This window comes from Podarcis gaigeae (assembly GCF_964106915.1).
Source record: "Podarcis gaigeae genome assembly, chromosome: 5".
Lineage (NCBI taxonomy): Eukaryota > Metazoa > Chordata > Lepidosauria > Squamata > Lacertidae > Podarcis > Podarcis gaigeae.
Genome location: NC_139681.1, coordinates 38,560,159 through 38,575,867, shown reverse-complemented (window position 1 = coordinate 38,575,867; position 15,709 = coordinate 38,560,159). Strand labels below are relative to the sequence as shown.

General features: G+C 43.7%; 1 protein-coding gene across 8 annotated transcripts in view; it reads left to right on the top strand.

Moving 5' to 3' along the window:
• Nucleotides 1-5,491: 5,491 nt before the first annotated feature.
• The window catches only part of EXOC6 (exocyst complex component 6), a 98,939-nt gene continuing 88,721 nt past the window's right edge, over nucleotides 5,492-15,709 (top strand). For 5 of the 8 annotated variants that reach the window (XM_083740874.1, XM_083740870.1, XM_083740873.1 and 2 more), the window contains exon 1: nucleotides 5,492-5,814. In XM_083740874.1, the coding sequence (XP_083597000.1) occupies nucleotides 5,693-5,814 (122 nt within the window). In that variant the 5' untranslated portion in view covers nucleotides 5,492-5,692. Of the gene's footprint in view, nucleotides 5,815-8,950; nucleotides 9,108-15,709 lie in introns of those variants that run through there. The other 3 variants (XM_083740876.1, XM_083740875.1, XM_083740871.1) reach the window with 1 other exon arrangement.

Sequence of the window (15,709 nt, the reverse complement as noted above, 5' to 3'; positions counted from 1 at the left end):
CGGGGTGCGCTCCCGCTGCTCGGTCCCAGCGCCTGCCAACCTAGCAGTTCGAAAGCACCTCCGGGTGCAAGTAGATAAATAGGGACCGCTTACCAGCGGGAAGGTAAATGGCGTTTCCGTGTGCGGCTCTGGCTCTGGCCAGAGCAGCGATGTCACGCTGGCCACGTGACCCAGAAGTGTCTCCGGACAGCGCTGGCCCCTGGCCTCTTGAGTGAGATGGGCGCACAACCCCAGAGTCTGTCAAGACTGGCCCGTACGGGCAGGGGTACCTTTACCTTTACCTTTTTAAGTGGGTATAGGATTGTGGACTGGGATTATGGAACTGCCACTTGATATCAGTGAGGGAAGAAGTCAGCTCCAACAAGTCCCTTCCTGTGAGGATACTAATTGAGCTGTCTGAGGGAAGAAGTGAGTGGCAGGAGCTGCCTGGGTCCTCCTGGCCTGGATGTGGTCACCAGCTCCACTCCTGCATCTCATATGGAGGAAGCAGTGCTTCAGTGCAGTGCTCTTTATCAAGGGTATTTATTATTATTATTATTATTATTATTATTATACTTTCTTACCTGGTCTTCACCATAAAGTCTGGGTACAGCACTTTACAAATTCAATAAGAAAAACAGTTCAAAACAAATTACAAGACAAGACCATAGGATAGGTGCTAAAATGTGTATCTCTCAGGTGTCAAGGGCCAGGGTAAAGGGGTGTGTTTTGGGCATCTGATTCCAAAACATAATGAAGGTGCCAGATACACCTCTGGGAGAGGGGGCATTGCATGGCTTAGAGGCTGCCACTCCCCGCTCCAAACTTCTGAGGGTGGTGAAACTACCTGGAGAGCCCCCTCTTCTGAACATAACCCCCAAAAGGATCTGTAGAGTTGGAGGAGGTTCAGAACCGTGACTGACATAAGCTGTAACATTAAGAATTGTAAACTTAAGAACATGTGCTTGAGCTTGCTTTCCCCTCCTCCTCCCCATTCCTTTTTCCTCTTGTGATATGTCTTTTTAGATTATGAAACTGATGGCAGGAATTAAACCTAGACGTAGAATCATAGAGTTGGAAGGGACCCTGAGGATCCTCTAGTCCAGCCCCCTGAAATGCTGGAATATGCAGCTATCCCTTTACGGGGATCGAATATGCAACCTTGGTGTTATCAGCACCACTGATAACTGAGCTATCCACGCTTTGTCTTGAAATTGATTTTTGTAAGTCACTTTTTGGCTAAAGGGTGTGATATAAACGCTGTAGATACATAATAATAAATATGTTAATCCTTGTGGTATCACAGGCCAATCCCCCTCGTCATTTTTACCCTGGCCGCATACCCCACGGAAAATCCACACTAAAATTCACTGTGGGTAATATCTACAGTAAACAATGTTCACGTTAGAAAGGTTGTGCTTCTTTACTTTCCCAGAGAGGATAGAGAAGAGAACATCCATCACCAGCTCTCTGCCAGGCTATACAAGCAACAGTTTTCCTTTGGCTGTGTGGGTAGGTTTTGTGCCATTTTGGCCTGCAGTTTCAACTTTTGTCACCTGCTCCATCCTATGCGCATATTTTGCCTCATGTCTGGTAACTGGGCCATAGGGGGGCTTGCTTGTCTGCCACCGTTGTGCTAGATGAATGGAAAACAACATGTCTTCACAGCTGCATAACTGTTCGTTCACACAATACTGATCCAGGAACAAAATGATCACCACTGTTTTGACGATGTGGGTTTGCAATCATGCATTAAATAAGGCAGGGAGCCAGGAACCAAGTGGAAAATATGATCATCTGTGTATGGGCACCATCATTTCTGCCAGATCAAAGCAGCTGAGAAAAACACTTTGGACACTACAGTTAACACACAGGGCTCACAATTGCTTTCTGATATTTCTAGTTCAACCTTCCTGTTAGAAGGTCAGGTTAGTGTACATGAAAGCTATTCCCATTTATATTTAAAGCCACCCTGTGTGATAGGTCGGGCCAAGAAAATGTGTGTGAGACTAGCCAAAGATTGTCCAGTGTGCATTATGGATGAGCAGGAATTTGAAGTCAGATGCCCTTAGTCCAGTTCCAACTTTCTAACCCAGGGATGGAAAGCCTGTGGCCCTCCAGATGTTGTTGGACTCCCAACTCCCACCAGCCCCAGCAAGCATGGCCAATAGTCAGGGATGATGGGACTTGTAGTCCAGAAACACATTTGTAGTCCACAGGTTCTCCATCCCTGTACCAGAGGCTTGCAGGAGACCGAGATGGAGTCAGACAGAGTCCTCAAGGGTTCCACAGCTTCATGCTCCATGGGGGGTGAACTTGAACCTGACTAATCCTTTGAAACCCCCCCCCATGAGCTCTTCCACCCCATTATACCTCTTTCTTTGGAGGCAGTGACTGGCATTGGGCCACAGCAGAGCTCCTTACCTGTGTTTCTCACTCTTGTTTGCAACGGCTGAATCATGCCCTTAGTAAGCCATTATTTTGTTATGGTTAATAATTTTATAATCATTGAACTTCAAGAGGTTTCTCCAATAAGCTAGAAGTTAATACCTAACCTTTTGCATGTTCATGTTCAGTCTCCAGATGGCAACGGTTGCTGTCAAGCGATCCTTTCATCTGTGTTTGTGTGACATCCAGTGGCTGGCGGGATCAGCCACAAGCATGCTGTCTTCAGTTAATGATTTAAGAGGTCATTCTCTCTGCACAAAACCAGTAGTTCCTCTGGTTATTTCCCCCTTACATTTGTTAAAACACCTTGTTGTCTGTGATGTGCACATACAGTTGAATTCAAGCATATGTGGCTAAGATAACTTACTTGTGTCCTACTGAAGTATGCATCATTCTGAAGGGAGCAACCTTAAACCCACAGGGAGAGTTGACAGAGGCCTGTTCATTGTCACAATGTATATAGCTCCTACAGTTCCCCAGGAAAACCATTGTGGTTATTGTGGCTCTGGGAGAGAAATAAAGGTCTCTCAACAACTCTCAGCAGCCTTAACAAACTACAATTCCCAGGTTTCCTAGGGGGAAGACATGACTGTTTAAAGTGGCATAGATGTATAGTGCAGATGGGGCATGCTTATTTTGTTAAATTTGTTAAATAGGTCTCTCACTGTTGCCTGTAGTTTGAAATAATAATTACCGTAGAAGTCAGGGTGTTTCTTGGAGTCTGCAGGATGGGAAGATATGCCTCAAACAAGCATGCTGTTGTTTTTTAATTGTAGCAACTTGCCCTGAGACTTTGGGGTGAATGGCAAATAATAATAATAAAGCCAAAATAATATGGCAAATAATAATAATAAATAATAATGGCAAATAATAATAATGAAGCCAAAATAATAATAATGTTTTGCTTATAGCAAAACATCATGGATGATAATGGGATTTGGGGTTTTATTTTTCTGAGATCCATTTAAGAAATAAACATGCTAAATTCCATATAGTTCTATCTGTTTTTTTGGGTTGTTTTTTTAAAATGTTCAGCCTGAATACCATTGCTCATGCAGCCCAAACAGAACTACCCACACACAAGAGAGAGGCATTAGTAGGGTGGATGAGATCCCAAGGTTTGAAGAAGTACTTCTTTTTTATTTTTAAAATCCTCAAAGGGTGTTGGGGAATAAAAATGAATCCCTGTGACCCACGTATGTGGAGAACTAATAAACATGGGGCTTTGCACACTCTCCTGCAAGGAGAGAGCCCCAGTAGCAGAGATTAAACTCACAAAAGTTAAGCAGCAGTATAATGTTAGGAATATAGGTTGCTAACCCGTTTTTATCCCGTACATCTGCACATAGCAGCTGACCTCTCTTTCTATCCCTCTTGCAATGAGCAGATGCCACACTGTTAAGTAACTTTAAAATGCATTACTTACAGATTCAAGGTCTCAGTAATGCATTGTTCCATGCAGCAGCAAGAATAATAAAGGCAAAATACTCTTGGTTAGAAAATACAGCAAAGATATTTCCAAACACATGCTCTAAGTTCAGAGCTAGCTTAAGTGTGTCTGCCCTCATTGGTTACATGAGGCAGAGAGAGAGAGAGAGAGAGAGAGAGAGAGAGAGAGAGAGAGAAGAACAGGAAGATAAGGCTTCACTTCCTCCTTCATTGGAGGAGAGTCTAGGAAGTACAGTTATGGGGTCCTTAACCTCTTTATGCACTAACTAGCAATCATGCATAGTTGTGTTTGACTGCAAATTTACCCAAAGGGGACCCCCCCCAAATCAGCCCAGTGAGATCTGACCATGTTTTTTAATGGCCATGTAATCTGACTGGCATGGTGGTGGTGGTGGGGAGACACAGAAAACTGATTGGGAGGGGGAATAATAATAATAATAATAATAATAATAATAATAATAATAATAATAATAATACCCTGCCCATCTGGCTGGGTTTCCCCAGCTACTCTGAGAAGCCAACAGAATATATAAATCATCAAACATTAAAAACTTCCTGATACAGGGCTGACTTCACGTGTCTTCTAAAAGTTGTATAGTTCTTTATCTCCTTGACATCTGAAGGGAGGGTGTTCCACAGGAAGGGCACCACTACTGAGAATAGAATGGAGTGGTTGGAATTCTGAAAATAAGCACTCCCTGCTGCAACATTTTGTTGCAGCCCCTCTGGTTTTTAGCATAGTAGTTGCCAAGATGCAGCTCTGTGATCACTATGAAAAGTTCCCAGAACAACGCACATTGATCTTGGTACATGTTGCAGTATTTCCCCCAGTGTAATCTGCTTCCTTAACTTGTGCAGACTTTTATTAAGGCAACAGGAAAAAGCCAAGCATGGAAAATATGACTATATGCCTTTGGATGAGTGGCAGTAGTCAGACTGAGCTTGATGTAGAAGCTAAAAAGGTCATTGATTTTAAAGCACCATCTGCTTTGCCTTATCCTAGGGGTATATTTCTACTTTATGGATGTGGTTTTTTATTTTAAAAAATATTTATTAAAAGTTCATAAAGTACATAATTATATGTGCACTAAACATGGTGAGACGTAAATACAGTGGTACCTCGGGTTACAGACGCTTCAGGTTACAGACTCCGCTAACCCAGAAATAGTACCTTGGGTTAAGAACTTTGCTTCAGGATGAGAACAGAAATCGCACAGCAGCGGTGCAGCGACAGCAGGAGGCCCCATTAGCTAAAGTGGTACCTCAGGTTAAGAACAATTTCAGGTTAAGAACGGACCTACGGAACGAATTAAATTCTTAACCTGAGGTACCACTGTAAAAGAGAGAAAGAGAGAGAGAGAGAGAGAGAGAGAGAGAGAGAGAGAGAGAAAGAAAAAGAAAGAAAGAAAGAAAGAAAGAAAGAAAGAAAGAGAAACAGAACCTGTGTAGAAGGGAAAATAAAGTTGTATACTTTACAAGGTTCTTATTGTACTTTATGGCTGTGTAAAAATATTTTGCACATGTAGTGTTTTAGTTAATATATTGCCTGTTACATCAAAATGGGTATGTATTAAGTAGACCTGGCTTCAAGGTCTGGACTGAGACTGGAGTCATGAGCAAAAGGTTACCAGCGCTGGCAGGGGAACGACAGCTGTGACAGCACTTGTGGGCAGAACGTCTTCAGGACTGCCAGAGTCAACCCAGGGTTTGATTTCTCACCCCTAACTTTCTCATTGCTGACCGTTTTTCATTTCAGTGATAATAATAAGAGAGGAGAAGGTCCTCCCTTAACACTGAAACAGTTCAATATTTGACCATGGCTATAAATACCAGCCCAAACGCAGCAGGATTTTATGCAGAAGAAAACAAAGATAACGTATATGAAACTGTTCTTGGCGAGATCAAGTACTTGGAGCTGCCTCTAGGAATCACTTTAGGGTAAGTAGCATCATATCACAAAGAATGCACTTTATTCTGTCCTGTGGGGGTGGTTTTATTTATTTATGTTTGGTTATACAGAGCTATCCTATCATCCTTCCAACCTCAGTAGAGGTTTAGCTGTTCCTAAAACAACCAGTAAAAATGGACACCTCTGAAACTGAAGCACATCCCTTGATTTTAATGAAATGTGTTATTTCCATGAAAAGTATTTAGGTTCCATAAGTTAAGGCGAGATTCTTCCTAAGACTCAGTTCTTCTGTTTAGTGGCGTTATTTGGATTTCTGTGCTGGAAGCAGCTTTGCATTGGGGCATATGATTTGCTGATGGTATTGGTTTGGTTTCTGTGAATGTATACTCTTTATTTCCCCTGCTTTTGGAGTCTAAGAAAATGTTATATTTGAAAAAAAGGTCCATCCCCCCAATCCGTCCAACCCCCAGGGAGTGGATTACATTTCATACACATGCAGATATAGCATTGATGATTAAAAGGTATTTGTGCAGCTAGTGCAGAGTGAATTACCGAAAGCGTTGACATTCACAGTAGCACATCAACTTACTATAGGCTAAAATACAGCAATTAGCAAATAAAAAAAGAAAGAAAATACATTTGCGTTTCCATGGCCATATTATATATTTGATTACAAGGTATCATATTCAAGTTTATTTTTAGTACCCAACAGAGGTTTTTTTAAAAATAGCATGGCTCTGCTGCCACAAGGATCAGTTTACAAAGATGATTCTGCTAGAAAAACTATGAGAGAGAGCCAACTAAGTCATACTCAGAGTAGACCTATTGAAAGCAGTGGACAAACATTGCACATCACCCAGGATATTTTTATTTTCATGTCACAGTTTTAGCAAATTTAACTTCCCCCTTGTTTCATATGTTCTTCACCCGATGTAAATAAAGTGGAAAAGCAATTTTTTAATATCTATTTGTATTTCAGTCCAGGTAGAACGTTGTTGAAAAATTATGGAAGCAACACTGCCTCCTTCCCTCCTGGTTTTGTGAGGATAGGAGGATGTTTCTTGGATTGCCATATGTCCTCTTTTTAAGGGGTAAATCTTCTGTCTTGGTGGATTTCTTGAATTTGCTGAACTGTCCGGGGGTGTGGGAGCAGTCTACTTTTTATGTTGTTTTGGTATATTTTGAAGGGACATTGTAGATTGCACCTGCTCTCCCTCCCCTCTTGCCCCAAGCGCTGGCAAATGTGTCTCTTTTTTTTTGTTGTTCTTCAAAATATGGCAACCCTAACATCCCTCTGGAGGGATGCAGGTGGCGTTGTGGGTTAAACCACAGAGCCTAGGGCTTGCCAATCAGAAGGTCGGTGGTTTGAATCCCTGCGATGGGGTGAGCTCCTGTTGCTCGGTTCCTGCTCCTGCCAACCTAGCAGTTGAAAGCACATCAAAGTGCAAGTAGATAAATAGGTACCACTCTGGTGAGAAGGTAAACAGCGTTTCCGTGTGCTGCTCTGGTTCACCAGAAGCGGCTTAGTCATGCTGGCCACATGACCCAGAAGCTGTACGCCGGCTCCCTCGGCCAATAAAGCGAGATGAGCGCCGCAACCCGAGAGTCATCCGCGACTCGACCTACCCTTTAACATCCCTCTATCCAGTTGACCTGTTTCTTCCTGTTGCCCTTTCCTCATCTGAATAGTGTTTCAGGTTGAACTGCAAGTAAGCATAGGAGGACATCAACTGGGCCTAGCTTTATGAGAAACCAAAGCAATTCAACATATATATTTTTTATTTTGGTCCCTGCCTTTTTCAGTTTAAAGAGCTTGTACTGCCTTACCCTCTCTCCTTCTTACACCTATGAGGTATTTACCAACCCATTTCCAAATACAGTGGCTCAAAGTGATAGATGCAAATAAGTATTTATCAAGAAAGTGTTTGCGCTGTTAGTGTTCTACTCTGGGATATGTGAAGGTGTTGTTATAAAAAGGCGAGACCCATTGAGAGGGTGCAGAGTACCGCTTTAGTGTAGGATAACTAGACACCCATCCCACCCACCTCTTCTAAAGACAGAACTTCAGCGACCATCTGAGGGCGTTTCCAGACTGCCGATATTTTCAGGTGGGATTCAGCAAACATACCGACAAATCCAGGTTGTGGAGGAGTGGGAGCTTTTCTACCACAAACCTCGGACGTTTGCAATAAGGAAAGCGAGGCAAAGTACCTCCCCGTAAACAAACAAGAGGGAACGCTCATTCAACAGCCAACATCGTCCGTCTAATATCTCTGCAGACCAATCAGGACGAATGCTCAGAGATCAGGTCGTCTGGAAGCGCCTCCAAGTCGTTTTTAGACGAGCGCAAACCAGTCCTGTACAGAGGTAGGAGCATCTAAGTGTGTGATGCCCCTCCTCCCTCCCCGGTTGGGGTTTGGTGCGCCGACCTCTGCCTAGGGCTGGGCTGTCAGGCTGGGTAAGTCCCGTTGGACTCAGCAATTCTATGTAAGCAGGCTTCTGGCCGAATACCTCCAAGTAAGCGCGAGCAAGACTTACTTCCAAGCATAGGAGCCAACTCCTGGGGGCCGAAGTCGCTTCGCCCCCTCTAGTAAAATATTTGACGGGATCGCCCATCCAAGTTAATGCACATTGCCATTTAGATGGTGTACGTGCACCACGTTACGTGATCGATTGTGCAGGAAGGGGCTCACCTGCCCTTTATATTTTATTCAAGTTAGCACCCTACTTCCAAATACGCACGCACAGGATCGGGCTGCAGGGACAGGTTGGAGAAAGGGAATTAATAGGCGCGGAGCTGGGCAGAGCCTAGCGCTATGCGCAGAGTTAGGCCCCCAGCCCATTGGCTGGAAACAGGCTTTCTGGGCGGGGAAGGACGTCCCCTTGAACTTTGTGCCACTGACTCCAAATTAGGAGCTCCTTGGTGCTCAGCAACCCCGCGCCTTCCAGCGCCTCCCCGACCTGCAGCGAGGGAAGGCTCCTTGCCCCAGCTCCCCGGATGCCACAGCAGGAGCGCCCCGCGCCCCAGTCCGGGCCACCGCGCGCCCGAGGGAGTTCTGCAGGAGGCGGGCACCTCCGAAGGTCGACGGCTCCTTCCGGCTCGCTGATTGGCTCGCTTCCTCTGCGCAGCGGCTCGCCCCGCCCCTTCGAGCCTCCCTCCCTCCCCCGCGGGCTGCCTCGCTTTCCTCGCTCTCGCCCTTTCCCTCTGCGCGCCTCCGCTCGCTTCCCTCCCATCCAAGATGGCGGAGAGCCTGCCGGAGCATGAGCGGATCCTGCAGGAGATTGAGAGCACCGAGACGGCCTGTGTGGGACCCACCTTGAGGTGAGGGGGCGGAGGAGGCTCTCCCCGGCCGGGCGCAGGGGCTGCACGTGCCAGGCTCCCCCCCCTGCGCGCTCCCCCCCATCTCTCTCTGGTTGCCACAGCAGGAGCCAGAGCAATGACAGCTCCTCCCCAGGCACACGCGCACATTGGCTGCGGGGAGCAGGCTCTCGGGAGAGGTGCCCGCTTTCCTACCAAGTCTCAGGAAGGGAGATTCCTCCGAGCCTTTTAAGTCCTCCCTCCTGTGGAGTTTCTTGCCCTTCCCAACGTCTTGGGGCGGTGGTCTGTCTTGCTGGTGCCCCCCTCCCCCGTTCCTCTGTCGTCTTTCTCTCTCGTGTATCTTGTCTATTGTACCTATTTCAGCCTGACACTTCACCTCTGCCCTTTGCAGGCTCTTCTTTAAACCGAAAGGAAGGGGAGGGGGAGAGGTCTGCCTTCCTCCTCCTTCCTCATTATCTGACAGCTCACCTGGCCTCCCAAGACAAGCATATCGGGTTAATCAATAGTCTGAGAAATTCAGTTCTGTGCTCCTTGAAATGAGAGAGAAAATGCACTCCTCTAGAAAAGCTGCATTTGGGTTTCTTGAGTTCTGAATTTGTACTAATTGCCTGTGTTTGGAGACCAATGAGCTATCAAATGAAGAAGGGAGACACCTTTTTGGAAAATCCTGTTGGGTGAAATGGGTTTCGGTAGTTATCCATTTGTCCTGACAAACTCCCCCACCTTTTAGTTTTATTACTGAAGTTCCTCTGTAACTGATATTGGCCTGACCTTTTCTGGCACTGTATTTGTTTTGCTTAATTAGAGTATCCCTGTAGCTATCATGAAGATACTCTAATATGTTTGTTTTTAATTTTTTTGTAGCTCTCTTCTGCCATTTTTGTTTTTTTTTTTGTTTTCCTTGGCACTTGCAAAGCTTGCATCTGATAGACTCTAGTTCTTGCCTCATCTTGTGTGAAATAGTTGTGAAATATATTGGAAGGAACATAAGAGTTGGATTTCGTATTACCCATTGTGGTTGGAGGAACAGTTTGGATGTTTGTAATTTTTTTGGGACCTGTGAAAGCCAGTGGGTGTGTCTTGCTATTTATGTAGTCACTGGACTTGTAAATCGGCTTCCTTTGAAAGTGTTGTGTTCACTAATCTTATGTGGAAACGAGGCTGCTCTTATTGTTTCTCACTACAATGTCCTGATCCTAATTACATGCTTTATAGTTGCAACCTGTGCCAAAGAACTGGGGCAAATCTTTACTAATTACTTATTGCTGCACCATCCAGTGAGCATATCTCCGCAAAGATAAAGGTGGCTCTCTGGTGGCTAGAATAACTTTAGGTCTTAGTGATTTTCCTCCCCCTTTCATCTTGCTTGCAACACACCTCTCTTGTGCCATGGGACAGTTCTACAGCATGAAGCTAGGATATATTTTGGTGGTAGATGTTTCATCGCATAGTGGTTCTGATGTTTCATTATGTTATCTGTCTAGACCAGTCATTCTCAACCTTGTTGTTGGACTACAGCTTTCATCATCCCTGACCACTGGTCCTGCTAGCAAGGGATGATGGGAGTTGTCGTCCAACAACACGCAGGAGCCCAAGGTTGAGAAAGGCTGGTCTAGACAGAGGATATGTTCGATTCTAATATTGTGTTCAGGTAGAAGATGCTGTGCCCCATTTCTCAGTGCTTGCTTGTTGAATTCACAAAAGAAATATTAAATCAGGAAATAATGAAAGAGTGTAAGGATGAGGAAAAAGTGGGGTGATGTTCAGAGATAGGGCTTGCTTTCCCTGTTAGCAAAGGTTGAAGGAACTGGGTATGGTTAGGCTGGAGAAGAGGATGGGGGGGGGGGTGTTACATGATAGGACTCCTCACTTAACTAAGGACCATTGCATAAAAGAGGGCAAATAGTTGCTCTCTGCTCCCCAGAGGACAGGACCAGAACAAATAGATTAAGTTAAAAGATGGTAGATTTTGGTTGAACAGTAGGATAAACTTTTAATGGAGAAATTTGGCATTGGGATCAATTACTTGGGAGCAGAGGTATCTCTCTTGCTGGAGGTCTTCAAGTAGAGGTTAGACAGCCAGCTGTTGTGTGTGTGTGCGTGCACGCTCTAACTCTGCATTTCCTGCACCCAGCAAGGGGCTAGATTGCCAGCAAGATCCTCTTCAAAAACTCTGCTTCCGTACTCTATTTGTGCTACATGCAGGCTCTATGCTCTTTCTCTTCTGCTCTGGCATACTGAATCCAGTCAAAATCTTAAACAAGTTGTCAAGCTCCACTGAGGTTGGAAGCCCATTACAAAAGTGAGCACACTCATTCTGTCGCCAGAACTGAAGTTCCTTAAAGCTGAAAAACAAATCAATACTTGCCTTCATGAAACTTTTATTTTCATTATGAGTAGGCAAGTCTCCCAAAAGCAATTCGTTCAGTTCCCCGTTACAGTAGGAGGGATTGATGCAGGGACACCAGCTGCACAAGGTTTGAAAGAAACCCATTTCTTTCATTAGGTTTTCTACAGGCAAAGTTTCTGTTGAGTTGTTGGCCATATCTATCTATCTATCTATCTATCTATCTATCTATCTATCTATCTATCTATCTATCTATCATCTATCTATATCAGGCATAGACAAACTCCGGCCCTCCAGATGTTTGCGACTACAATTCCCATCATTTCTAGCTAACAGGAGCAGTGGTCAGGGATGATGGGAACTGTAGTCCCAAACATCTGGAGGACTGGAGTTTGCCTATGCCTGATCTATCTATCTATCTATCTATCTATCTATCTATCTATCTATCTATCTATCTAGGTTTCCCATTCTCTCCTACAAAAGAGAAACAAATGTTCTATATGCCCAGAAGAGTTTCATGCTGTGCACACTGCATATTTGCCTCTTGTAGAATTATGAACCACTGGAAATGCTGTGCAGAAGTCAGCTGTGTAGGCAAATTTTCTGTGGAAGAGATTCTTACACAATATGATAGGAAATCCACTCTTTGCCTGGTAAAGTTTACGACTTCAGATTTGTGTGTGCAACAATTTATTAAATAACCATTGTAACAATGCATTCGAAACAGTAATGGGGTACATCTTGCTACAACCAACTATGTTACTAGCACTGGATATGTTGAACAACTTACGTTGCATTTAAAACATATATTTTGTTTCTATCAGTGTTATGGCTGTTTTAACTAGGCTTGTAAAAACACTCTTAAAACTTTTGAAGTAGATAGATATTTATCAAAGCTGAACCTGTTGCTTCCCACAAGTATTTAATAAGGTTATATATATACAGTGGTACCTCGGGTTAAGTACTTAATTCGTTCCGGAGGCCTCTTCTTAACCTGAAATTGTTCTTAACCTGAAGCACCACTTTAGCTAATGGGGCCTCCTGCTGCTGCTGAACCGCAGTAACATGATTTCTGTTCTCATCCTGAAGCAAAGTTCTTAACCCAAGGTAATATTTCTGGGTTAGCAGAGTCTGTAACCTGAAGCGTATGTAACCTGAAGCGTATGTAAGCCAAGGTACCACTGTATATGCTACTGCAGTATGAAAAGTATTTAAGACACTTTCTGCATTATAGGGCAAAAAGTATATTGGAATTTAGGCTAAATATTTACTGTGAACAAGGTTTGTGTGTGCATGTGTGTATACTTTCACTCACTCACTCACATACACTTTTTTTTTAAGTACAGTGGTACCTTAGGTTACATACGCTTTAGGTTACAGACTCCGCTAACCCAGAAATAGTGCTTCAGGTTAAGAACTTTGCTTCAGGATGAGAACAGAAATTGTGCTCTGGTGGTGCGGCGGCAGCAGGAGGACCCATTAGCTAAAGTGGTGCTTCAGGTTAAGAACAGTTTCAGGTTAAGAACGGACCTCCGGAATGAATTGGGTACTTAACCCGAGGTACCACTGTACAAACAGCCTTTAGCAGATCATTTAGACATAAGAATCTGGTTTTCTAATACAGTCAGTATACCTAGTGTCATAAGACGTTGCTTGCAGAGACTGAAACACAGTCTTCTTCACTAAAGTGCATTGCAAGTCTGCAGGTAGAATGACATAGTATGTACAGTTGTGACTTTGCAAAACTAGATACTGATACATTTTTTAACTGTAGCGTTGGGAAGAAGTTGAACAAGTGGAAATTACTTTGCCACCCGTGTATATCCATGTTTTCAATTTACTACTCACCAACTTTATACAGTATAGCGAAATAAGGCAGGGGTCTAACACAAGATGATCTGAGATGGGGAACTAACTTTAGCTTTCGGGAGCTTGGATAATGGTTAAATTCTTTGGAGAGCCTATTTCAGGGCCTTCATTCCACCCCTGCCCCAATTTATGTCTAGTAAGCATCTGATATTGTTGTCTCCCGTACTTCTCTGCTGGAATACCTTTTATGTTATTTGTTGCACTTATGCTTCACCTTTTCCCCAAGGAGCTCAAAGTGCAGTACATGGTTCTCCCCCCAGTAGCACAGCTAGGCAGGGGTGAGGGGTGGCTACTGGGCATCGGGGGGGGGGGCTGCCAGGCGACAGGAGAGCTGCAGGGGGGCAGCCACTGACCATCCTTCAAAAATGCTAGCCATGGGGGAAAAAGATCAACAACTTTGGTCCACCCCAGGTGTTGGCAGGGGTTGCTACGCCGCTGTCTACTCTGCCTCATTTAATCACCACAACAACCCTGTGAGGTAGGTTACGCTGAGATGTTCCGACTGGCCCATTGAGCTTCATGGATGAGTGGCAGTTTGATCTCTGGTCTTTCATGTCCTATTTTGACACACTAATCACTCCCAGTGGGTCTGAAAGTTGTTTTTTTCTTTCTTATATCATAGTCTAAAACTCCCTGATATCCACTTTTTTAAAAAAAGGAAATCATGCAGAGTTGTATATTTGCTACTGCTGTGTGAATTAAATTAAATTAAATTCAGGTTACAGTTATTGGAGACATTTTCCACACTAAAAAAGCGTATTTGATACCTGGGCTTAATTGACTCTAGGTTATTGGTGAAAGATGGAAGCATAAGACAATGGGCCCATGTTTTCTAGGTCAAAAACACCAGTACATTCTTGCAACAATACTGCATTCAAATTATGTGGCGATGCCTCACTTAATGCTCTGTAATTCTCAGTTTCACAACAGAACTTCAAAGAAAGTCATGTGTGTGCTTAAGGCACCTGTGTACACATTGCTGTTGTTGATGTTTGGATGTTCAGTGAACTTGAGAAGGATGGTATAAGGACAGTCATTACCTCGGGCCCCAAGAAACAATGGTCCTGCTCAAAAGTGGCTCTAGGGTTCTTTGAACAGAAAGTGAGATTTCACGAAGCTTGTTTTTCAGGGAGACCAAGCAGTTCTAACAGGCACTTGGGATGTTGTTATGATTCTTTCCCGGTGGTTTCATCACTTAACAGCACCCAGTATACCATTCGCTACTATGCTTCACAGTAGCCTCTTTGCTGATTGTGTTCTCTGAGGCTTTCCCTATGCCTGTTTTATGTCTGCTTTGCTCAGAATTGGCACAGCACCATATAGAATCAAATATGTGCAGGGCCAATGTTTTCCTTTGACTCTTCTTTAGATGGATTTAAGCCACACTAAGCTCTGGAGTCACGTCAGGTTTAAGCATTGCATTTTGCTTTCTTCAGTGAAACTGAGGCAACCATCAGAAATAATAAAGGTTTTGGAGTGAGCTGATAGGAGAAACATTAACTTTAGATGTGCAGTGGGAAAGGGTGTAATTTCTAATTCCACGGCTTAAGATAACCTAATATAAGAAACTGGTAATAGAACTGGCAGAGGATTTAGCAGTCAATAGCTGGAGACTTACCTGTTCTTCCTTCTCTCAGCAATTGCTTAGAACTGAAGGAACAACTACACACACACACACACACACACACACACACACACTCTCACACACTCGTATTGGGAGAAATCCAGTTGAATACATTTGGATATACTTTCAAGCAAGTGCTGTTTGTGAGAGATACAAAACAGAAAAGTTATTGGAGCCTTTCTTCTTTTCAGGTTATCTCTAGAATGGAAACATAATCTTTTTGGACTCATGGTGTTGATAATAACCCAATAACTTAAGAATGGAAGAGCAAGAAATTAAAAATAATAATTGTAGTTTTTATTAAGTTCTATCATATTGCTTGAGTGGTGGTCTTCGCAATACTGGGGGAGGAGGATTTTTGCTGAAGCTCTGTAAATATTCCTTTATTTCAAAGACGATTAAGCTGAGCAATATTGTTACAGAGCCTTCGGCTTTCTTCCTCCCTGCCCTTTTATATTAAAACCAGCTAGGGTTGACTTTCACTGCTTTGTGAACTCAAATAAAGAACATTTTTCCAAGGCCTCTTGCTTGCTGTAGAAGGAAAATCTCTTTTGTAAGGGATTTCCTTTTCTGTTGTAACCATTTCCAGAAGGGTAGCACAAGCTACCAGGAGTCCTGGGGCAACTTAAAAGACAAAAGGTGGTATTCAACAAAGATTTTTGCAGAGTCAACCTATTGAAATCAGTGAACCACTGAGGACCACTGAGCCAAATTATGGCACAAACTTAGTGGATTGTGTGGTCTGTGAAAGCTTATGCCACAGTG